At 35.2% G+C, this 26625-nt stretch overlaps 2 protein-coding genes and 1 non-coding gene across 5 annotated transcripts in view; all 3 read left to right on the plus strand.

Moving 5' to 3' along the window:
* LOC113499106 (BMP and activin membrane-bound inhibitor homolog) overlaps nt 1–18145 on the plus strand; it is a 62976-nt gene extending 44831 nt beyond the window's left edge. The window contains exons 3-5 of one of the 2 annotated variants that reach the window (XM_026879464.1): nt 8209–8369; nt 15269–15440; nt 15721–18145. In XM_026879464.1, coding sequence (XP_026735265.1) covers nt 8209–8369; nt 15269–15440; nt 15721–15886 — 499 coding nt within the window. In that variant the 3' untranslated portion in view covers nt 15887–18145. The remainder of the gene's footprint in view (nt 1–8208; nt 8370–15268; nt 15441–15720) is intronic. The other variant, XM_026879465.1, reaches the window with a different exon arrangement.
* Nucleotides 18146–20073: 1928 nt separating this feature from the next.
* On the plus strand, nt 20074–26519 carry LOC113498902 (4-hydroxyphenylpyruvate dioxygenase-like). 2 transcript variants are annotated; one of them, XM_026879094.1, is made up of 10 exons: nt 20074–20190; nt 21735–21830; nt 22229–22330; nt 22764–22976; nt 23270–23370; nt 23874–23978; nt 24180–24267; nt 25034–25156; nt 25506–25745; nt 26146–26519. In XM_026879094.1, the coding sequence occupies exons 1-10, from the start codon at nt 20089–20091 to the stop codon at nt 26257–26259; spliced, it is 1284 nt and encodes a 427-aa protein (XP_026734895.1). In that variant the 5' UTR covers nt 20074–20088; the 3' UTR covers nt 26260–26519. The 2 variants fall into 2 exon arrangements, with proteins under 2 accessions (XP_026734895.1, XP_026734896.1); XM_026879095.1 differs by having other exon boundaries at nt 20102–20958.
* LOC113499119 lies at nt 24520–24712 on the plus strand. Its single transcript, XR_003401077.1, has one exon. It is a non-coding gene; the product is annotated as a U2 spliceosomal RNA (small nuclear RNA).
* Nucleotides 26520–26625: the final 106 nt, after the last annotated feature.

Genomic DNA, 26625 nt, shown 5'->3' on the forward strand with positions numbered 1-26625 from the left:
TGTAATAAAAAATGAACTCATAATATCCTACATCACATGACAACAGTTTAGTACTCATTTAAAATTAACTTAACAAAGCAAGAGGCATACCAAATTAGCTATAAAATTAATTTTCAGACATTGAAAACAAGATCCGTCCGTCGATTTCGTCATATAACAAGATGAGGCCGATAAAAAGCCAAGGAACGTCCCAACAGCATTCCTTAAACGGGACTGAAGATTTTATCATTTCTAATTGCGATTCTAATTAGTATGCCGGCCATCGCTTAAATGTCAACCCTTTACAAAAAGATTTAACAAATTGGGTACTTATGCTCCCGTGCAATGCATTCGGTTAAATTTATTTGATAACAAACGCCGCTTTACAATATCCTTATGATACTGACAAAGATCTAGGTAAATTCAACGGCTACTGTAATTTGCAAACTGGTTTCCCCTAAATTGCCATCGTTGACTACTGTTTTTACTTTTACAACTTCTTCAACTTTTAATAACTCATTTCAAATAAAATCTTTTTCTATCGTTAACTTTATATTTGTTGGTATTCAGAATCTCTACAAGACTTCGGATTTCTTTTTTAATATCAAATGCTCTGAACAAAGTATTCAAGTTATTTGCTCATCAATTCTCCATCAGTACTTCGTCTTTATCTATTCGACTCATGATTTATATTAATTTATAACAATCTTAATCCTCTCCTTTAACATTTTCCCATCTATTTATAACGTAATTACGGTTTGTTTCTTACTATACAGCGGCAGAACCTTTTTGAATCTCATCGAGGAATTAATTACTCTTTTGTCAGTCGGCTTGTGAGGCGCACTGTCATCCATCAATAGTGCTTATTACGCTAGTGTATGGTCCATCGTTGCGTACCCGGTCTCTTCAATCAATTTGTCTTCAGTTTCGAAATGATTGCCGCTTTCATCGCTGATGTGAAGACACAATTATAGATTTGATTGAATGTTTGGACATGTGTATTTGCAAGATACGTTTCTTGTGTCGGTATTATTAGATTTGACACTGTTTTGGGCTGCAATGACTTGTGTATAAATTGGTAACTTCAGTAATTGATCTTTTGGAGGTTAATTGGCAAAATGGACCAGCTTTTGACTTAATGCTATATTAAGTACAGCTTCGGCAAAAATACTAATGTCCTTCCGTTGCAGTTATTGCAATAGATAGAGTAAGAAAAAGCATCTGGCACGGTGGTAATTTCTTGTGAAAGTAGAGATACCATCAATAAATGCGTCTATTTACTCAACAACAGTAGAACATTAAGTAATCGTTGTTTCTTTTTTATATGGCTCACGGTATGTTCACCTCGGTTTATTAATTATACTGGCGAAGGCACGCTGGTCTCCACTATGTTTTTATACACTGAAATTACCCGCTCAGTTGATTATCTTATTCGGATCGGCCCGGGCCGCGTTCACCCAACCGGTTCTGTCTGCCGCATGCCCACTTTTATTTACTTTAAATAATTTTTGCTCCTTTTTGGCAATCTCCGCCATTATCATCGTTAACGATCGCAGTATCCGCTTCGTTAAGATTTCCATAGAATTCAAATTGATATTCGCTTATGTTATCGGTAATTAATTCTCGTTTGACTTGTTTATTGTGTACATAAAGTGCTGTTGAGTGATGTCGGTTTCATGTCCTCGTTTGTTAGATAAGGGTGACTCTGCTGGGGTTGAGGCGCGGGTCAGCCTAGATAGTGCAGCGCGGACGCCGACCCGAGCCGCTCATCACACTTCCTAACAAATCACGTCTTATCAGTGACCAATAGAGTTCAAATTTGATTGCTTGCGTCGATAAATCTTAAGAATGTTATCCTTTAGGCATTTTTAAAGAAACGTCAACAGCTTTAAAACTATCTTGATAGGTCAATTGTATGTCAATATCATCTCAACCAGTTCTTTGTTCTAGCTACTTGCACTATTACAACAGATTATATTGTTATCTATTTCTAAATACGTAATTTATACTTGTTTTGTTTATTGTTTTCAAATTCTCTATTGTTGAACACTTGGCTATCAATGTGACATCTGGAATAGATAACACTCTCGAGAATAGGTCATTGTCCATAGACATTAGGTATTATGACAATAGAGATTTTGCTCATAAAAATAACGGCAAACCATAAAAATAAAATATCATTATTTTTTACTAAAGTGACACAGAGTATAATGCCATGAATCCTTTTTCAAGATACTGTAATCAATTTTAATCTCTCACAAGTGAATATATTGCTATAGCACTCTATAAATCAGTATCTTTGAATCTCTCGGCTTTCTATCTTTGCAGATATAGAGTTAATTGGAAAGAAAATTCAATAAAGAAACATGTTCACGATGAGCTCGCGATTAAGAATTAATTGGCCGCATACTTTGATACATCTCAAGTACTCTAGACCTATGTATGTACAATTTTTCCTCTCTTTCCTATTTTGTTTCTGTTGCTATCTGAATTCCTCTGACTACTAATTAGTTTACATAATTGCTTTGCCATCGGGCTATTTACATAGATAAATAGTGTAAATTTAACTACTCTATTAGTTTTTTTCCTTCTGTTTTTACGCGACTAGTAATTAGCCTTGCCGAGCTAACTTGCAAACTTGCATGACTTGATTTATAAAAATATTTTATAATATCACCTGACTTTGTATCGACGTGTCTATCCAGAGTAGCCAGTTAGAAAAAGAAAACATAAATTAACTTGTAAAAGTAATCTATGGAATAAACAATTTAATTTCCTTCGGCAAGATACTAGTAGACTTGTACTGAGATATTTGCTACAATACATTCATCTAAGTTTATTAAACTTTAATACCAGTAAGTCATTGTTAAAAGCTATTAAGAAACGTCTCATAAATAACAAAAATACTTAAGCACACAGACATTCTCATATGATAAAACTACAGATGTTTGAAAGCACTAAACATACATAATGTATGATATTCTACTTGTGAAGAAAGTGTTTAATTTATTCTTTGAATTAATACGTTTTTTATGGCACTGCAAACGAGTATCCATAAACTAGTACTGTGGAGTGCGGATTGTTTTTATTCTCGAAGGGATCGTGTCGGAGCGTTTTATCAGTCGACTGCCTGAATGTGAGTTGTGTCAGTAATTAACATCTGTATTTGCGTTTTTACTACTTATAATTCTAGAAAACACGCTGACTGTATGCCCGTTTATAATAAGTAGAAGTGTCAGGATTGCGATTTACTAGGCTGGTCGACGTCTCGGTTTAGTTTTTGTATACAGTACTTTCAACTAAACATACTTTAACTTCTGCGATCTGTAACCGTGACTTTCGTCGTCCAGTTTTTGAAATCAGATATCCCAAAATGATGTAAATGTTTCAAGTAATTTCGATTTAAAGAAACGTTTTTGCTAGCCGAACTTGATAAAATCTTATAGCACCTTTTTTGCTATGCAAAGCTATTCGAAATCTTAAAATTTATAAATCTTAATCAATAAGTCTTAGTCAATAGTAACTATAGATACAGTGTCAATATCCCTTTTAGACCCATCACCTGTTTGAACCATCTGGTGGTGTTTTGAGGGGGGATAACAACAACATCACTCTATATTGACCAAACGATGTCGAGATCAGTCGTTTGGCAATAAACAGTGATACATTTTGTATGCAAATGTGACATATTTATGATCATTCAATTTAGTAGTTAGCCGAGCTTTTTAGATTTTTTATTAATATCAATTAATTACTGTAGTAATAAAAATCCTAACTTGTTTTGATTCTAGACATGTGATTTTTTAATGCATGCAAAAGATTTTGAATTTCAGCCAAAAATAATGACTCAGCTTATTCGCGAAGGCACCTAAAAAAACCCTTTCGGCGATACCAGACACGAAAAAAACGCTTAAAATATCGAAATGTTTGATAAACACAAATATAATACAACATTGATTGTTAGTGGAGCCTACAGCGACGCAGATTTGCACAAGATAAGATAAGGCATACATTTAAAATCTTGTTTGTTTGCACGTTTGCATGAAAACGTAGCAGCTAGCCTCTTTGCTTAGAGTCGCTAAGTATAAGGATTGTAAGTAATCAATGCGCGTCCGGGTTGTCTGTACATTTGTGTATGCATATTCTTAGCTCGAATTGTATGCGATGAGAATATATTATGTTTAATTGTCTCTAGGTCCGTATTGTGATGGGTTAGACGCAGAAGTTTAAAAGTTGGCTGATTTATATTAATACTCTATCGATTGAATCAAGTAACAATTAAAGTTTTTGAGTATTTATACTTCAGACGTGTACAATATTAAATTTTAGAACAAAATGAAAATTGATAAAATGCTTTGGGAAATAACGGAATTACCTAAACTTCATCACTTATTATATCATTTATTATATATAGACGTTTCAAGCAAAGAGCTGCGATATAATCGATCAGAGATCCAAAAGCTGGCCGCGGAAAGCGTGACTCCTAAGATCAGATCTTTTGCCTACCCACTGGCACAGTCACGACGTTATTTACCCAGCTTTTTAATTAAAATATCCACTGAACAAATATTAATCATTGATGCATTCCAAGATAGCGAAGTTATCATCATAAATCAATTCAAAACTATTGTTACAATAGTAGCCACTGGTAATTCACCGACAACCGTATTGATTTGTTTTTATCTTTACAGATATATTATAAAAACTTGAACAAAAAACAATCACGCGAACGGCAAACATCTGTCAGTTAGTTTAGTTACGTAACAAATTAACAACGATGTTTTATAACTATATTCCTGATTCACGAGCTTAATTGTAACTAACTAATCGTTCGCAAAGACGTTTCCAATCGGCGAAGCAAAGTTAGGGGCCCAATCATCTAAATTATTCAAATTGACGAAATTCTTCAAATAAGCTGCGTCTGAGTTCCCGTGAGAAACGAACATCGGCTTAATTAAAATAGACGAAATACTTGGTGTCGAGCGAAATTTGATAGTTTTGGAAAGCAATCGTTGACTTTATAAAATTGCTTATTAAACTTATATTATAATGCTAAGTTGATTGATTGTTAGCGAGTATACGTTACTTCACACTGTGAAGACCCGTTCAATATACATTCCACACATTAAAATTCAGATGTATGTGATTTTAATTATATGGATAAAATATTTCTACTACCCTTACATTTTAAAGTTTGTCAATAAACCTCTTCTGAGGTTGTGTAATGGTTGCATTACTATACGATTACAAATATCCAGTCAACGGTACAATCACACCTTTAAAGGTTTGATCAATACATACTTCATTAATAAAGTTCCACCATATCTCTCTTGCCTACTTAACTATCAAAGCTCTGATTACAAACCCTATTCATTCCCAGGCGTTTAATACAAACTTATATTATTCAAGATTATAAATTCCAAGTGCTTGTAAATTGAAAAAGATCAGAGTTCAGCCGCGAACGCGAGATTTATTCAAACAAGAAGCCGTTTTGTTAGTTAAACGCCCAACCACGTGAGATGACTCTTCAATATTCAAAAGAAATGTATCTAAGTACTGGTAAATTTTAATTTTATGTAAATTCTTGTAAGCCCGTGAGAACATGCGCCGTGATTTGTTTGCGACACCGCAGTCACAGATTATTCACTATCACAGACGCTTCGCTGAAGAATCATATGTTTTATTCTGTGCCGCACACACACATTTAAAATGTACACATGTTGCTAGATAAGAGAGAAAACACTTCGGGATACTTTTGAGTTTTTTTATGGCAATAACACCATTACGTGTGTGTGCGTATTTTACGACAGCTAAGAGTGAAGTCTCTATATTCTTTATAATCTGTGGTAAAGTTATGATTTGTATTCAATGGACGCAACGCTATTATCTGGCCGCACTGGCCACGCAACAGATGCAAATACATAAATCCTCATGTCTTTATTACAAAAACCTTTTGAAAAATGTTGACTTAAATGGCCATTTTGTGTGTTTTGCATATTACGTGAGATTGTTGTGGGATACGTTGAGGTTTCGTCAGTGGTCAGTCTTAACCAAGTAGATACGTCACTATAAGTATTATCTGTAACAAAACTAAACACTAAAGGTATAACTTTCTAGAACTGCCAAATTCATATATGCGGCTTAAAAAAACTCGTTATTTGAATTTAACTACCTAGTTGGTTTCAAATTATTTTCCATAACTCCATTTTTATGTGCATTCAGCAGTATTATACGACTCTCGATTATAATTACACCGAACTTAACAATCAATAAACTAAGAACACCGCATGTAACAAAAACACTAATACCGGTTTAAAATAACCTCTTAAGAAACATAAATCTAAGTCCAATCATTTACTAATCGATCAATTGTAGAGATTAAAAAACTACATTGAATTTATAATGACGCATTCAGTCGTTAATATGTTAAAAAAGAAGTAAAAAAAAGTACCGGGTTCTTCTCTAATAAGGTTGACTATAAACAGACGATAATGACACATACAAATCAGTTCGTCAGTCAATCAGTCTTGTCGTGAATAGGCGGATCTCGGTTCCTATAAGCACTTAAATATTGATGTACTTAACGTAACTTAATGTTTATTTATTTAAACACAACAAGCGGGGTTTACCAGTATTTAAACTACGGTTTCGGGATACGTTGCACGATCTAAGTTTACTGCATTAGATTTAAGTCACGGATATCATGGTTAAGGACTTGTTTTCCATCATTTTTGACAAAGAAACCTAGAGCCGTTGGGCCGAAAAAGAGTAACACAAATTACAGTTTAAGAGTTATTGGAACAAATGATGCAATAACAAAAACAATAGTAAACAAAGCATAACCAATTCTCCGAAACGCTAGATCAAAGACAACAAAATAAATTATCGTATCGATCACTTGGCATAGGTCACTTGGCACTTTAAACTCTTGCGCAAGTAAATAAACTGGGAGGTGCGTACGCGCCACTTACAGTGATCTTCATGTCACACTAAAGCGACGCGAATGCATTTGTAAAGGAGTTATGCGAACATATCATCAAAGGGGAACCAACAAGAAAATTGCGTTTGCTTTTTCAATTTTGTTGTTGATCTTATTTCTGGTGGTTACACAAATTCCGTGTTGCTGTCAACGTTTCATTAGATAATTAATTTAAAACATTATTTTTCGTGCCCCTTTCCTGTAAAAAATGAACTATGAATCATGGAGTTAAAGCTTAAACATCCATCATTGCGAAATCGTCACTTATTAAATCTTCGTCAACTGCCTATAAACACATACTTTAAAATCTAGAACGTCCATTACCAGCCCATAAGGACACAATTGCAATTTTTTCCCCACAAACTCGAGTTACAATGCGGAGTGTAGCGAGATGGCGAACTTTTTCTCCTTTCAACCAACTCAAAATGAATTCGTATTCAACAAAAAGTAAGCCATTTAATGTTAAAGCTGAATTCAATAAAGCAAGCCTATGCTTTATTATTTTCATTGTTCATAACTCGTTTGTGAGACAACTTTTTTACTGTAGATGCGAGGCAATCTGATGGACTCGACGGAGCTTCTGAACTGGTTTCGATATTAAAGGATGTTCTTAACAGCTGATGGAAGGATTGAGAAATATTATTCGTCTTTATGACTTGAACTTTTTAACTCCGAATGTAGTAAAACGCGATTAATGAAAATACCATAATACCCTGCAATGAAATGCCGAGCCAGATCCGATTTTAGTATAATTGCTAATTAAAGCGCTTTGTTTGTATACCAGCTGAATGTACCTTTTTTACGTCTCGGCAGTAACTGCTTTCACAGAAAATAAAACCGCAAAAGTTTTAATTGGCGCGAACGCTGGGCCGGTTTCAGCGCTCACAGCCGCGGCCCTCGGTTCGATTACTCATTGATTGATGCATTGCATCAGGCATTCCTTCCTTATTGATGCAAAAAGACATTTAATATCCTCTATTATTCTGCAAATGGTAGCCTTTTCACAATGCCTGTTTGTTTGCATTAACTGTAATTATGTAGTATACTTTTATACATAGTTTTCAGTCTTATATGGTCGAAGTAAATCTTCTATATGATTATTTATTATTACTAGCATCCCACACAACCTTGTCTCTTTAAGGATGCTCTACCTATATTAATATAAATAAGAAGTTTTTACATATTACTTATTACACGGCTTACAATACGGGAAAGAATAAATTTTCTATGACGTTCTTTTTTTATTACAGGGAAGAAGAAGCGCTGTCTCGTTGCCAGAACTCACCAGGGTCTGGAGGTCCTCCTCCATCATCAGAACACTCTCTACTGCTGTGTTGCTTCAGGGATCTCTGCAACCACGAGGACAGTCCTCTGGCCAGAGCGAGACTCAATCTCACAAGTAATGAATATGGTAAGCATCATATATTCCAATTAGCTGGTTAAATAACATGTGGTTGATGAAGCAAGCGATGCTCGGCTCATAAACCTGTATCACAGTGTACCTACATGAAACAACATTTTCTAATTGATAAAATACTCGCAAGCAGTGTATTAATAACAGTAGGTACAACAATAAGAAAGTCCGGACCGACAATAGCTAGCTGTAAAACTGTTCATTTAATTTATACCCATAAAAGTGTACCACCATCACAAACAATAAATTTATATGAAAACTATCGGCGCAATAAACATGAATACCTTTTTAACATTCGCCGGCTATAGGGCCTGTATTGATACAATATTATTACTGTCATAAATTCTATTGAGTAACGTTTTCAATCAAACTTTGAATAAATAAATATTATCAGTCTTTGCCTGTAATTCTGAAATGTTAGCTCTCAAGTTAAAATTGTTTGAAATTAACTTCAATGGTGCTTTGTTTAGGTTTTAATCTAGATATCCGTTTAAGGAGTATTAGGACAGAATAAAGCTAAGATACCAAATAAAGGAAATTGATTGTAGTAGAAATGTGAATAGATAACACATTTGTCAGGGGATTATTCAATGTGATCTGGTAGAACACATTGAATAATCAACAGGGTACTCCTATTGAAATGTATTGTTTTTAGCTAGTCATCAAAGTAAATGTCGCCATGATATGCTCAAAGTATTATCAATGAGTTTTAATAGGTAATGTATTTCGAGTTCTAAAACACGTCCTTTTTACACAAAAACAATCAGTATAATCCCACTGACTTCTTGATGTACTGTTAAATTCTTCATGGAAAGCCAATTCTTTAAGAGAGAAATTCTACGATTTGTCATAGCAACTTATATGTCGTAGTCTACGTCATCGACTACCAAATATCATACGAAACTGTTCAGACTTGCAAATGTAATAAATAAAAGCAACAAACTTACGTAAACATGTATTGGTGAACTTTTCCAGTATTATTCACCTACCGTTATGTAAAATGTCAGAACTGTCAAAGTAAAATACAGTATCAAACACTTTGACAGACCACAAAGGTTGTGGCTTGGGCACAGATTAAATCGGAACAAATAGCTTTTTCAAACAAACAAACAGAAGTAATAAAGTTGAGTGCAGATTACTCAAAAATTAAGTATTGCGTGATTCGTACACATCAAAACGGTGTTCAAAGTTGCGTTTTTCCGTGTGTAACTAAGCTTAAGTCTCTTGAAGGCTTTAATCATTTTTACCTTTACTATTTTCTTTTTACGTTGTAAGCTAGGCCAAATGCTGGTTTATGTAAATGCTGCTTCTTACAAACGCAATGATAAAGGTATGTTTGTCTTGGTCTTAAGAGAAGTCATAAATAATTCAATTCTTTGATTTGACAAGCTATTAAAAGTGATTATGCTACACCATGCATAATTCATGGTGATATCTATTAAATGCACAGTAGCCTCTTGTGCAACGATTTCACTTACCTCCCGTTTATTATGCATTAAATGGCTTGTTTACGATATCATAAACTTGTGTTTGATCTAAATAAAGTTACGACACTACAAGTGTGCTGTCAAATTGTCGAGAAAGAATTTATGGGACCAGAAATGACGGTCGGTCCACCACTAAAAGAAGTAAAACAAGTATGTTTTTGTTCAAGTTATGTAGGTGTGTGCCCTGAGTGGTACTTAGGCGCTCCCTAGGCAGCTTCATAACAAATTTTCAAGCTCTTAACTGCCCACTAAGACAAGACAGCCGCTGGACAAGACGTCTTGTAGACGTCGTTGTTGTAATACTGATTTAGGGTTGCCTGTTTTTGTCACTAGTTGCAATTTAACAGGCAATCTGTTTGTTTATTATGACGACCCGCTATGTCAACTAGTTTTCGAACAACTCTGAACTTTGTGGGAGTCTGTCGTTCCATTTAGAATAGCTTTTTGGAACGTAGTAGGAGGTACTTCTGTTTGTTTACATTTAGTCTTTGTTCCTTTAATTAGCTACTTTTTTCACCTATTTGATGAGACGATTCGAAGTATTTCTCCATTCGTCATCCATCTTACAATCTTATCTTCACATTCATCTCGTTTGTATAACACGCAACGTGTACCCCTCACGTTTTCACCTCATAATCATAAAATACACAGCTAGTTCACACTGCGTTTACTTAAACATGCTATAATTTCAATAAAATCCATCCAGCCACAGTTTCCACGAACAAAGATATTATTCTAGCTGACGCCGTATCTAAAGTAAACAGAATATGACTCACAGTTTGGATTGTACTTGTCTGAACAGTCGCTCCAACTTCACTGGGAATATAGGGAACAACGACGCGATTATAAACTTTAACCCTTTGAAATAAAGTCCTGTTTTTTAACTGTAAAGTTATACATGTGTGGTAAATTGCACTCGGTTACATCAGTTTACAGATTTTCAAGTGTTTATTTCAAAATGTTGAGTAATTAATTTATTATTCTAGTGCTAAGCGACGTTTAAAGATTGCAGTTGTTTTAGTAATCAGAAGTCGTACATCTAAAATGACTTGTTGATACATTTTAATATAAACATGAGATAACTAGGTTGGCTATGACTTGATAAGCACAGTTTTGTCCAAAAATTCACACAAAATTGCTTACAAATTTTCAAATGCGATCGATTTTCATTCTTGGATAGGTCTTAAATACCTGTTAGATCCAAATTGGTCATTGTTTTATATCTATAGATCAATAATTCATCGTAACCTATATATCAAACAAAAACCGATGTTTTATCATCATTAACTGTGCTTTAAGATTTAGGTTCGAAGCGATTTAAATCCTTGCCCGAAGCTGCAACCTAATCAAGTGCTATCGAGGCAACATCGTCTGATTATACAAATTGTAATGCGAAATAAATTCTCCCTAACGCCTAGGGCCCGCATTAATAGTGTAACTATAATAGATACTATGATTTGCACGCGATTCCACCCACGCGGTACACGGTTTTTTAGATTGGCTGTCGGTTGGAATTTGATGGTGTTTCTGTTCAAATTAGAGCGATTAATGAGAACGTTAGTTGTTATAGTTAAATAAAATAGTGTTTTTCATCTATTATTTTGTTTTTGACTTACTTTTTTATACATATTCTGTGTCAGTGTTTAATTTTCCTCTCTTTTTGAGCAAAAGCAGCGCGCCTTTAGTGATGCAATCAATACAATTAACAACTCGTAATACCCAATACAATTTCATGTAAACAATCGAATAACATTACCAACATTTAATTGAATGTTGTAAAATACGAACAAATGTATTAAATGTTTTAATAATAATGTACAGAGATTACCATTACAGATCTGGGCTAGTTTCCTTGCCATAATGGTTTTTGCTTGCGGCCGTGATTGCGATGCGCAATTGTTTCAGCCCATACTCCTTTGTTGGAATTAACTTTAACAAAGATAATCGAAAATATACCTTTTGTGCGAACCATTAAAGTATAATTTCCTGTGAACGAGAATGCACTGTTAATCGCCTGTTATAAATAGCCAGGGACCTGTTTCGGTGACCGCATCTTAGAAGTGATTTTTGCTTCAGTACAAAGGATTTAGTTTTCTTGTGCGTAAAGTAATTAGCTAGACTTATTTATGTAGCACCGTCATTGTCTGTCAAACAAAGGGGCATACTTCATACAACTTGGTAAGTGTTATTTAACTAGCCTGGTAAGACTAAAAAATATTTTGCGCTATTTGTTGTCACGTTGAAATATATGCCACAACTAGAAGTTCTAGAAATAAAATAACCTAAAACGGCTAGCGCTAGTATTTTCTATTCTATTAATGTTGCAGCTTATAAAAAAAAACAAACTATGAATACCAAACTATTAATCAAATTACCTAAATTCACCAAAAGTTTAAGTCAAACAATGACTAGACTCTATTTACATTTCGAAGCCAATTAACCTAATAATTTTAATACCGAGACCAATTACCATTTTATTTTAGCACACTTACAGCAGACTTAAAGTATTTATGATCTGAATGAGATCACTGGTACAATGTAATATAATATTGTGCTAGGTCATCGAACAGATCGCATCGTCAGCTTAGAATGTTGTAGTCATTCAGACGATATTCAGGACGTATCCGACCACGCCTTTAACATATCATCAAGCTGCTTATCTCCTGGTACGTGTGACACGAATTATTGTATTTGATTATTTAGGTATAACCATCGTTACCTAATAATCCCCCGACGGTCAATCAGGACATCGGTGATTCCACAGGCATTACTCTAAATGTCAGAGTGTATATTGATAGTTTTGTAATATCTTTGTTGGGTGACTTGATGGGTCAAGGTGGAGAAGATGGGAACTTTCTGGGTCCCCGCAATTTATTTGGAATCCAATAAGTGTGTTTCTGCACTTCGATATTTATTTTTAGTAGTAGAAATATATCACCTGTGAAAATGTCAACTATCACAGTTCATGAGACAGTCTGATGACAGACGGACAGACAGCGGTTCCTCAATAATAGAGATCCCTTTTTTTGGGTACGGTAAAGTTAGTAAATTAGGCTCGCTCTAAACGTCATCATCTTTGAAATCCACTGCATCATGATCTACATGCTACAAGCAAAACCTGGCTCTCAAACACGATAGTTCTCAACATTCCAGTATTATTTAACTGTCGACGGACAAAACGATCGCTAATAACACACTAGAAAGTGTGAAAATTATCGCTAGCATCGCGTGTCAGGCCGTACATACCGATCAAATTATATGCGTCTGTTAACGTACCGAGTTGTTCGTGGTACTGCTTGACTACAACTACTATTATCTAGTATCTATTCCTAGTTTGAAGAGAATGTCTTCAGTATATATCCCGATTTCTGGTCATTTGTAAATAGGCAAATTATGTAGAGTTCCAGTATTATAATTCACTTTCTTTGCAAATAACTGGACACCGAAAAACAATAGACGCTCTTTAAAAAAATGGTCACCTCATACATTTCTAGGAACATTCCCGTTACAATTTGCAGACTTAATTCTTCGTAATCATAAGCCTACCACGCAAGGACATGCGAGATAGCTGCCTACCTCACAATTAAAACAATAGTGGCCATATCAATTGTCGAAAAGAATGTCATTATGTCACTCTATACTCATTATTCATTCGATCTAATAAAGCGACTGTGTTGTGTTCCTGGTAGAGTCCCATACGAGGATATATTGTATGTATATGTCCATATCAATCCGCAAAAAGTGCAGAAGTTACATCTTTATTAAAAAGTGGATGAGACATAAAATCATTAACCTTGTCTGACACTCTCTTCCGCTCACCCAAAGCGAGAAGAGCCATTTGATGTTTTCTTTCCGGCGAAAAGGTGCCCAGATCATTGCAATTCTAACTTCTTACTTATTCATTGCTATTTTTTAAACATAATTTGACTAACATATGCTATACCATGTTCTTGCCTATAAATAACGATTAAAACACGTCACTATTAATAAATATTCTTAACCGTTTATATGCCCGCAAGCATCCCTGATTTTATCTTACAAATTATAAGCATCTACTGTTTAACCTCGAAACTGTCGTGTGTGGGCTAGTTTAATTGAAGCATAACGGTATTTAATAATACACTGTTAACTTATTTAACAGTATAAATAATTGTGAAGGAAAGGCCCACCTGTTGTGGAAGCGCGATACCGCACTAAACTGCGTAGAGCGCTATCTCTCTCCAACAACTGCAATAATAGGGATGACGACCGGGTATAACAAGAAAAAATCTAATTATTCCATCAGTTAGATAATTGAAAAATATTAAAAACGATTTTTTTCTGTTCCCTGAAAAACTAAATTTAATAAAGATAAACTGCTTTATAGTTTAGTAGAGAGGGCGATTTCGTAAAATTTATACGCAATCGTGACGATAAATAAAAAAATACCAATATTTTATATAAAACTACACTAAATACTGAAAAAATTGTCGCCATCCCTATTCCCGTCAGAAGTGGAGGGAGGGGCTTCTAGTGCTTCTGTCATTCAAAAAATAGTTCACACTGACACTTCTGAATTGTCTTAATACACGCATTTTCTCAGAAGTCGATTGCAACATAATTAATGTTACAATTCGCAGTTTCGTAGTACATTTTATTGATAACGTTCCGGTTATAGCTGTTGTTGATAACATCACTTGGGGTGGGCGTTGATTTATGCTCTAAGTTTGTAATGTTTGTACCCTGGCAGCGGACATCGGTTTGTCATTCAGTACACAAGATATGTGCCTTGTTACGCTCGGTAGTTTTGGTTAACCTAGTATAAGATATTTTTTTTGTATATTGCCTGATTCTTTTTGTGCTAAGGTTCATCTCTCAATTGCCTACCTAGAACATATTGCATGCAATATGCATTTGGAATTTAAATATATTTATCTTTGGTTTTTTTTTATCGAGTGCCTATATAAAAGGAATATGGGTTTTACGCTTCGAATTCAGTTTTCATGTACAGGTATTTTGTGTTTTGATATAAGTTGGTTCTTTCGCCAATAAATTGCGTACCACGTTGAAGGTTTACCTATACCTGACAATTATTTATCCGTGCAGTTAGTCTTGAACTTTAAACATTAACCTTTTTACTTAACCAGTTTTGTGAGGTTACGAATTTATCACAATTATATTGCGAAACTTACGTATTTATGTAATGCATTAAAATAAATACCAGTTGCTTTGAATTTTTACATTTTTCTCTCCAGTCTAAACAGAATCAAATGAACTTCGTTTGTCTAAAAGTCATTACGACCCAGTTTGGTGCTGGTAGATATATCTATGCACCTTAATCTCAAAGATCCCCAAAAATAAACCTTATAACAACGTTTGCTTCTTCAATAACGCTACGGTATATTAAATTATATTTTCATTTCTTTCCAGAAGGGCAGACCGTGGCGAGCGAGCGCGGTGCCAACTACAACGGCGAGGTGTGGTTCAAAGCGGCCACCATCGCGGTGCCGGTCTGCGGGGCCCTCATACTGTTCCTGCTCGTCGCCGTCGCAGTCAGGCTGCTCAAGGCTGACGCACTGCTGCATGCTGATAGGAAACTTAGGTATGTGTCTTGAAGCTTTACCTAAACACGTAACAGGTTTCATGACAAGCCAGAAATTAAAAAATTAAAAGATCTACCACTACGGCAATGAACATTATTAAAAAGTAAAAAAAAAATTTTCCCAAAATGCCTCTTTAAAAATACCACTATCCTACTAACGAAAACACTTCTATTGACAAATTTCTTAAAAAAATTTGGCAATGTTTAAATTTTCTTTGAAATTATCGTTAGTCTAACTATCTATTACAATAATTCTAACAGTTTTCTTTCCATGTTACAGGGGCGGCTATATGTCACCACTAGCTCAAAACACTTCAGAAGACGTCAAAAAGGTGTGGGTGGGTACACCATCAGCCCCACTCCTGGTGGCGCCGGGCGGCTGCCTGGTGGCCGTCGAGCGGGCCCAGCTCGTCGACACTCAACAACTCTGTGATATCCAGCGGTAGGCACGTGGGCGAATCTCTTGGCGGGTTGTGCGTGGAATGGACGGACTGAATGTGAATGTTATTGTACATTGGGTGCGGTTTTATATGCTGAATACATTTTTGAGAAACCTCCAGAGAGCTTATCTGTACCAGTGGAAAAGTTGTTGCAGTTATGGAATCGACGTGACGGTGATGCACGGTGTAGAGCGCCATCTATCTTCGATAATTGCAACAGTTCTTGTTTTAACGGTGTTGCCAGGTTTCCTGCCCAGTCTACGAAATAAATAACCGCAATTAAGTGGTTCACAACTTATTTGGTAACTGGGAATAATGAGGTTCTTAAAAATGAATTTGGACAAAATTGGTCAATTTCGAAACGGGACTGTAATGACTTGATGCTTCTTGACATATTTAAGGTCTTGGACTCAATGAAAGCACGGTTAATATCAACTTATAATTGGATTACTAAAGATCATCAAAATCCGTATTTTCACTGCCAATATCCAAGACTTTAACGACTGGAACTGACAAAATGAAGTCCTAGAAATAACTACCATCCAATATGTAAAATGATTGAAAAATATCATTGAATAGGTTGTGCATAATTTCTGAATACAAAATAGATTGAAGTAACATTATGAGTGTGTGTAAATTGGTTTGTATGTATGTTTAGGTATTAAAAACGACTGATCGCCTCGCGCCACTATTATTAGAAGCTTTTATGCGACTACAAATGCTGAGTTTTGCTGCCAAAGTCAATAGTTGTAAGCGATCTCGAATTAGCTACGAACATACAAATTTTGAAGCTCTTAATTTGTAATCAGATGTGTAATTTAACAATTTGTATGAATAATAAACTCTTTTCTTGTATTTGACTGTTATAACCTCATGTAAAAATAATTTTTGCTTAATATTGACGTTTTGACAGCAATTCACAGTATACGCTTATCGGACGTGCTTGACAAGTGGCGACACGGCATTTTTTTATGAATCTAATTTCGTAAAATTGATCTCAGATTTATACAATGAAATCCCCCACAACACGGACGGCCCGCGGGTATACCAAATTTACCACATTGTATATTTAATTTTATTAATTATATTGTTTCTATTAAGAGCTTTGTGTTCCTCTAAACCTTGTAAATGTATCTTTTATAATATTAAGCCGGTAACTTCTGTAACTTATGAGTTACCATAGAGTGAAATGAATTACCAAATTACCAATCAAGCCATGTCTTAAAAAGTTAATGAACTGTAATGAATCATGTCAATTATTGTAAAAAACGGTGTTGTACTGATAGCAGAATGTGTTCAAAAAAAATAATCTGCCTATTTTTAAATGTATCATGAACTTTTGCTATGATCTAATTTGATAGTGATTATAATTGAAAATCGTGTAAAATCTATTTAATTGAATAATGTAATCTGCAATACTATTCAAAAAAATGTAGACAATATTCTATTTAGTTATTTATATAATCAATTGTATCACATAATTTCTGCATGCATTTCCTTCTTATATAAATGTAAAAATTGTATTTTTGTAAATATAATGTTAAGTTTGTTACCTGTTATGATGTTGTTAAGGGCAGTTTCTGAAAGTGAAATCTATTTGGAGCATTTCCTAGTCTTTTTTATCTGATTTTAGCTTATACTATAACTGTGTACATTGTAAACTCTGAATAGATTTCGCTTATGGTCGATTACTTTAAGGTTATGTTATTTCGTTCGAAAATTATACAATGTATGTTATGTAAATATTTGCTTAGAAATTTTGCGTATACGTTTTATTTCGATTATAAGTTTTTATCTAACGCACGTCAGAGAACTGATTGAAAAAAAACAAACATTCATAATAAATACCCCTCTCATAGTTATAAGAATTCTAGAAATCTTCAATTACTCAAAAGGCATGTATCAAATTATTCAACTATTCCTGTCAATAGATATTTAAAGCATTTTTCCTCTTATTATATTGTCTATCAAACCTTAATATAAAACACCTTACTAATCCACCCTCAACCAACCAATGCAACTGACATAATAAACAGAAACATATATAATAAACGTGCGTTAGATACACAATGAACCAACATTTATTTCTCGACCATAACACAGAGATTGTCAAGTAAATGAAGCTTCCCTAAGGTGCCTTACCTACTATAGAAGTTAATACATAGGTGCAAAACAAAATACTCCATAATCTAATGAATATATCTGCAGTCTATGTAAATATTATGTGTACGTGTATAAATAAAATGAAATTATTTTATTACTGGATTATGTTGTTTGTTTTTTACATAACTACTGCTACTCCCACTTTCTATACCAATACTCGAATAGAAAAATATGTTAATTATTACATCTTAAAAGAAACGAGAAGTGATTTTTTATTTCAAAAGTATTTAATTCCAAAAACCTTTGTTAATAAAATATTTATTTATAGATGAACAACCTTATATCTAGAAAAATATTATGTTGAATTCACAAAAGAAAAAATTGCTTAGAGACGCCGTATAGTGCGCTATCTCTTTTCTGCATCTGAGACAGATCTTCTAATCTTTGCGTCAGGTATCCGTCTAATATTAAACATTACTTTGCAACTTTTGTGTTTATCAAATATCTCTAAGCCTTGGTAAAGCTATAATTTGGCGGAAACATTACGACATTTAATATTGGTCTCCGCTTTTCAATATTGATACCATCTTATCTGAGCATCTGACTATGTAAAATAATAAACATATTCAATCGATTTTGAATCTTATTGCCCAGGAAATAAGAACTTTGAAGAGAATAAATAATTATGACTTAAAAATGAAAACATGTCATATTTTTTTAATTTATTAATATTTGAGCTTGATATAATTACGACGTTTTTCGACTAACTTGTAACAGAAATCTTATAAATAGAGGAGTTCAAACCAAAATACACTCAGTTCTTAGTTTTTATACATTTTGGTGATATTAGCGGTGAGTAATTGTTTGATTCTTAAAAAAAACTTGGTAAAATTAAAATAATTTTGCCGTAGATAAAAGTTCGGTAAGTGTATTAAGTCTGTGCCTGCTATATTAATTTATCAACAATATGTTTAACGGTCATAATAAAAGTAATTTATTACTGAAATGCTGAAGGTAGTACCTTTGTATATAGTGGTTGGTTTTTTTCTATATTGTATATGTATTTGTATAAAAAACTAGCTGTTGCCCGCGACTTCGTCCCCGTGGGTAGAAGATATAAGTTATGATTTATACCTGCCCTGTTTTTTTTCACATTTTCCGTTGTATCTTCGCTCCTATTAGTCGCAGCGTGATGGTTTATAGCCTAAAGCCTTCCTCGATAAGTGGTCTATTCAACACAAAAATAATTTTTCAATTTGGACCAGTAGATCCTGAGATTAGCGCGTTCAAATAAACAAACAAACAAACTCTTCAGCTTTATATATTACTATATATAGAAATATAGATTACAACCCTCGATACAAATAACCTTTTTAAAAGGTTCTACTAACTACCTTGCTCTATCCCTTAAGCTGAAAAACAATACCAAATTTCATCCTTATTTTGACTTCTTTCTTACTTTATTGCAGTTGTGTAAAGCTTTGGTCTGGTGATCATGACGCACAACGCTGCGGTATGCGCCGCAACGCAGCGTCACGACGCAGCATTTAGCGTCCCTGCGGAGAGGTGGTCAGTTGATTTTGCCGCAGCTACCAAGGTAGACGTGAACATGAACAACTTTTCTGTAATTTGTGCTTTGCTTGAAGAGGAGGAAGAAGAAGAATTTTTACTGCTTCTGAATAGACAAAGAAAATCTCCGAGGAACATGTTTTTACAACGGAGGAGTGAAGAAAATATCTCCCTCGAGCAATTTTCTTTCACTATCAAACTTTTATGTTTTTTGTCTTTATTTTTATATAAAGAAGGATAGTTGCGAACTAATTCTATCAAATCGTCTTCGAAAAAATCCATTTTGACTCAGTGACGCACACCCGTGACGCACACCGCACGCCGCGGCGTTGAACCGAGAATGACGCCGCGCTGTGCGGCACTACATCTCCCCACTTCACTGCGCTTGCCCCTCGCCGCTGACGCATACTGCGACGGAACAAGAGAACATTTTCGACGTTTTTAATATGATTGAGTGTCCGGCAACGCATACCGCATACCGCAGCGTTGTGCGTTATGATCACCAGACCAAAGCTTAAAGCTTTGGTCTGGTGATCATGACGCACAACGCTGCGGTATGCGCCGCAACGCAGCGTCACGACGCAGCATTTAGCGTCCCTGCGGAGAGGTGGTCAGTTGATTTTGCCGCAGCTACCAAGGTAGACGTGAACATGAACAACTTTTCTGTAATTTGTGCTTTGCTTGAAGAGGAGGAAGAAGAAGAATTTTTACTGCTTCTGAATAGACAAAGAAAATCTCCGAGGAACATGTTTTTACAACGGAGAAGTGAAGAAAATATCTCCCTCCAGCAATTTTCTTTCACTATCAAACTTTTATGTTTTTTGTCTTTATTTTTATATAAAGAAGGATAGTTGCGAACTAATTCTATCAAATCGTCTTCGAAAAAATCCATTTTGACTCAGTGACGCACACCCGTGACGCACACCGCACGCCGCGGCGTTGAACCGAGAATGACGCCGCGCTGTGCGGCACTACATCTCCCCACTTCACTGCGCTTGCCCCTCGCCGCTGACGCATACTGCGACGGAACAAGAGAACATTTTCGACGTTTTTAATATGATTGAGTGTCCGGCAACGCATACCGCATACCGCAGCGTTGTGCGTTATGATCACCAGACCAAAGCTTAAGAAAGACGAAAAGTCGAAATTTTATACTTCTTTTAAGAATTCTTCATTTTCTCCCACTTTTTGTAGCAAGTTACAGAAGTACAAACAAATAAAGTGTTATTCCATTCCCATTGACTTCAATGTCACACAGCTTCTAATATAATTGATTTCAATCTTTGTCAAGGTGTACTACACTAGTATGTACTGTTGAATAATTATACGGCGCGTGCGCAAGTCCTGTGCTAATTATAACAAATAAATAGTTAGCTGTCCCTCGACTGATTTTGTATGCGAATCAGGTATGTTTGCGAGATAGGTTTTGCTACAGGCTTCGCTTGTTTATTATACTGTCTAGGTTTTATTACTGTATGTTAGATACTGGTTTTAAAATGCAAAAAAAATTACATCCTACATTTTTCTATTGCTGTTGTTATTTTTTGGTGAGAGTTAATCCTATGTATTCTGATCATCATTTGAAATCTTGTATGTTTAAAAAGTAGAAGATATTTGCAAGTATGCATTTAAAAAATAAAATGCATCTTATGAATATACACAAGAAGATCGAATCTCTGTTCAAAATTTGAAAAAAAAAATGCAATTCTTTTTTTTAGTTCTCGTTTAAAATTCGCTTTAAAATTTTAACTTAGTTCTAGAAATTATTTAAAGGTATATTGAAACAAACAGACGGAACTCTTTGAAAATTAGTATTAGTAGTAGTCTCTAAGGCAATTCAGCTTAGAATTGTGTTCTATAATTAATTTAGGTACCATAACTGGTATAAAATGAATTTTAATCGAAATAAATATGCAGATCTAGTTTTAATCCCACGGTTTCTCCTGCAATCCGTAAGTCACATTACATGATCATAATTTATTTGTATTTTTTTGCAATTGCCAGAATAAAAAAGGGTTTTTTTTTCTTCAAAAGATTTTTTTTTTAAGGAAACAAGGATCTGTGTTTGGCCTCTTGTAATTATTTCTGGGCTTACCGCCAAAAATATTACAATGAGACTGATGTAATAAAAGCAATAAGCTTCTAGGGAAACAAGTGACATATATACGTTTTTTGTTTTTAGCCAAAAATGACGAAAGGCAAACACCCCCATAAGCGCTCGGAAGGCAAAGTGCTGAACTTCGACCATCTTGTATTCTGGGTCGGGAACGCTAAAACTGTAAGTAATGAGCTTAAATACGATATGTTATTAATAGAGATGCTAACTGTTACTGTTAACGTTTGTCAGAACCTAAATGAAAAATACACGGTATGTTTTTGACGTTGTTCAAAATTTTCATTATAATATAGCTTGGTTTTACGATCCATAATTATGTATTCAATAAGGGCTTATCTTACGCAAATTTTTCGGGATAGGCCTGCTAGTTTGGGACACAACCGGAGTCTGGGCTCGCAACATCATGATAATTTTCATGTTGATAGATCACTACATCATTGCATCATCATCATCATCAGCCCATATTCGTCCACTGCTGGACATAGGCCTCTCCAATTGCACGCCATCGAGATCTATCTTCAGTATTACATAGGTACCATAAACTTATTCGTGTGTTTTAGGCTTCAAGTTATTTTTTCACGAGGTTTGGCTTCGTGCCCCTGGCGGTGCGCGAAGCTACAGACAATAGGCCGATACAATCGTATGCAGTGAGACTAAACCAGGTACGTGGTTAGCATATTGATATTGTGTTATTGTATGAACTTATACAAGTGTTGATTGAGAGCAGATGCTTATTATAGATGCCGCCGTCAAGTTTGTTGTGAGTTTCTTCATCGACTCAAATTATAATTATAAGAATTTCAATGATATGTTAATGTTTATGTAAAGTCTTATTCATGACCAGCATTAACTCTACATTTCTCTCACAGACAACTTGAAGTTCAAGTTAACTGGAATATTAAAGGATTTCGACCTAATTACCTCTCAATGATTCGGTTGAAAATCGTTTATAATTATAAAAAACAAAATTTGGTATAAATGCGCAGTGCTAGTGCGAAGTGCTTGAGCAGCTAGAGTCTGTAACTTACCTAAACTTAAAGCAAACCTAGACCTAATGATGCTCTAACCCCTAATAGCCCTTTACTGTTTCCTTAGATCACTATTGTATTCGAGTCCCCAACATCTTCAAATTCTGAGGTAACTAAAGATTTAACTGCCCATGGAGACTTCGTAAAGGATGTTGCTTTCGAAGTCCAGGACTTGGATGAACTGGTCCGGAAGGCCAAAGAAGGAGGAGCAGAGGTGGTGAAGGGAATCACAGAGGAAAAGGACAAGCATGGGGTTGTTCGATATGCTGTGCTTAAGACGGTTAGTGAAGGAAAAGATACGATGGGACGTTTTGAATTGATTTCTACCGGAATTATAGATGTGGCCACATTTTATTTTAAACTTGTATGAATTAAATTAGTAATTACGAAGCCTTTCCCTTGTACTGACGTCTGCAATCAGTTCTTTTTGCTTATCCTATGTCAATATTCTACATAATGCAATGGGGGTATTGCAAGGTACCCAAAAAAAAATCGTCATGGTAGTTAAAACAAAAGTTCAATGTAGGTAGAGCCATTATGACCGTAAGGACTGTATCTATATTTGTTTTCCAGTATGGGGACAACACTCATACACTCATAGACCGCAGCAAATACAAAGGAGTTTTATTACCGGGATATGAAGAACTGCCTGCTGATGTACTCAGCACGACCCTGTAAGTATCGTTTATGTGAATAATTGCTTGTTGAAGATATGAAGGATAGGAAGAAGTATGAACTTTTAGTGAGACTGCTTTTGATATTCCTTTGCAAAATTCGAAGATTTTGGAGATTGAGAAGAATGGGGCAGGTAAAGAAAATGTTCTGTTATATAGTTATTTGTTTTTCTTTTATTAACTTCTGGAAATTCACGAGTTTAGAAAAACGAACTGTATCTCCACGGGAAATACAGATTATTTTGCCTTACTCCCAATGGCTGAACGAAACGCTACGAAATCTTTTTCAGAATTGATATTTTAACGTGTTAAATGACTAATATGGAAAGTTGCTATCAGCATAGCAAGGCCATAGTAGATTAGACCTCAGAACAGAATTTTCTAGTTTCATAAAATAATAACAGATGGCGCTGTTAACAATCCAATAATGTAGATTTAAGCATGTTTTTCTGGATTATAATGATTTTTATTCTGAAGGCCTAAACCTTATTTTTCTTTTCTAGACCAGCTACTAATTTGATGTATATAGACCATGTTGAGGGTAATATGGCTGATGGTACTCTTGAAGATTCCGTGGCCTGGTACGAAAAGAATCTCAATATGCACCGGTAAGAAGATTTCTTTTTCTGATAGTTTGTACTTGCATTTATTTTTCTCCCTATCAATCCACTGCCCTTTGCGGTGCTTCGAATGATAAAAAACTTATGAGTTTTTAATCTAAATTGGTTATTTTTTTCTGTCTGCTCTACCTAAAAACTAAAGAAGTTTTTTTTTCTCAATATTTAGCTCTTTCATACATTTCTGACTAGGTTTTGGTGTGTTGACTACAAGCACGACTTGGTCCCATACTCCTGCATTAACTCAGCCTCCGTCATTAACAGAGATGAAAACGTTCTTGTAAGTATGGAGGGTTATTTTTAAACAGAAATATTAAGTGGTTCTCCTCTTTATACATTTGCTCACTACACGACCTCTGTCGACGCAGTAGCGAACTACTTGACTGTTGTACCTACCGGAGTTTAGAATACCTACCATACAGTACCGGAGAGTATTAATAGATGGCGCTGTGCTAGTGACGTCATTTTTCTGAATGGCGGTGTTAAGATTTTCCGCGGTTGAATGACGACCCCGGGCGGACAGCTCTTCGGTATCGCTTCTCGGCCTTTTGGCTAAGATCAAAGTGTAGTATCTGTTCTTTTCAGCTTAATATCTGAAAGTTCCCTCACTGAGGGACCAGTATATTAAACTGATTTTTGTAAGCTGACGGGATGTTCGGGGCTCGCTCCACTCCCGTCACGGGTCGGCCCGGCATTGCAGTGCCGCCGGGATCGGCCCACATGAACTACTGATAATCAATGTAGCTTTTGAGCAGGCATTCTGGGTATGAGGGTCATGTGTATCGCGTGAACATATCGTACTTAGAAATTTCAATGGATTGTCAATCTTGTTTAGCTTCTGATGATGAATATGTGGTGCGGTGTATTCATGGACAGTAGTTAGTGTGAACAGATTATTTCATTTGGGCTCATCCAATTAAAAGTTCATCCACTAAACTTTACAGTTACCGATCAATGTACAATCAAATTAGGACGAGCTGGACGACAAAGTACACTGCGATTTTCCATCAATAAAGGTTTATTGTAACCGATATTCCATTCTTCAGCTATCGATGAACGAAGCAGCCAAAGGTCTTCGTCCAACGAGTAAGGCGAGCGAGTTCGTCAAGGCCTTTGGTTCTTCAGGAGTTGAGCATATTGCACTGTATACTGATGACATCATTACTACTGTAAGTAAACAATTGTCTACTACTTTGCAGGTCTCAATAAGCATTGCCTAGAATTGAATTGTATAGAGACAAAAAGGTACTTAAGTAGTATGAAACGTGGCTAATGCATTAATATATTATCATGTAAGTATGAACAATTTATCCCCTTAGTTGTAAGCATAGATCGACTGCAGTTCTAGAATAAAAATTCGCGGTATTGGAAACTAATTAACGCTTATTAACAAAGCTTTCCAGTATTTTTATAGGCTTTATTCTACAATTCTCTCTATTTACCATCATCATCATCTGGCTATCATCCTGAATTACCAGAATCTTTCGTTAAAACAAAACCCTTGATTTCTCTACACAGATGCGCAATCTAAAATCCCGAGGTGCTGACATACTGTCATGGCCGCCGACTTACTACGACTTGATCCGAGAGAAACTCAAACACAGCTCGGTCAAAGTCGCCGAGAGTCTTGAACTTCTTCAGGAGAACAACATCCTGATCGACTTCGATGAACGAGGCTATATGCTGCAGGCTTTCACGAAGCACCTGCAGGCAAGACCGACTGTCTTCATTGAGATATTGCAGAGGAGAAACCACCGGGTAAGTGAATTTCTGGAATGGAGGATAACTACTTATTTAAATGTCAAAATTCTAAGACGCTTTAAAAGAAAATGAACTGCATGTCGACATTTTCTATCTGACTACCGTGAGAAGTAATGTCGAAACAAACTCAGGTGTCGCGGTTTTTTTAAAGTCTAGACAATTTAAGAAATCCGAATATAAGTGTAGGTATTTCAAGGATTGGCTTACTTACTTTAAACAGGCGTAGTTAGAACTTAACTGTTGGGTTCTCAATGACAAGAGTTACAATTACTTTCTGTATAGGCACCATTGGCATCGACGAATAAAATGCATTACAAAAACAGCATGGATGATTTTAAAAAGGCTGACTTATGTACGTATTTAGCAGTTTATTATTTATTTGTTTGTTTTTTTACAGGGTTTCGGAGCTATGAACTACAAATGGGTTTTTGAGGCAATTGAACGAATGGACATCTCTAAGCAAGATAGCAGTGAAAATCCTGAAAATGTGAAGAAAACTGATGCGGCCTGATTGTACAACTTGTTTTTTCTTGTATACCTACTTATAGAATTTAATAAAGAATTAAGTAAGCATTGAATTAACGAACATTTTCGTTATTAATATGCTTTTTAAAAGAGGGTTAATCGATATCAAGGGGCCTACCCCCATCGTCTATATTAATATTATTGTAGGTATGGTAGGTCACCTGCTCACTGTATCACATTATTATTATTATCTTTTTAAATAATGTTGAGACCAATGTAAATAAACGTTACGAGTACCTAACTTAACTTTGTGTTTTTATTGTCTGTCTGAAAATAGAATGATCCCGTCATAAAATGGCGTTTATAAGTCAACCGCAAGGCGCAAAGGATATAGAAGCAACATTTGTAGCTG

This window comes from Trichoplusia ni, chromosome 11 (genome assembly GCF_003590095.1).
Source record: "Trichoplusia ni isolate ovarian cell line Hi5 chromosome 11, tn1, whole genome shotgun sequence".
In the NCBI taxonomy this organism is placed as follows: Eukaryota; Metazoa; Arthropoda; class Insecta; order Lepidoptera; family Noctuidae; genus Trichoplusia; species Trichoplusia ni.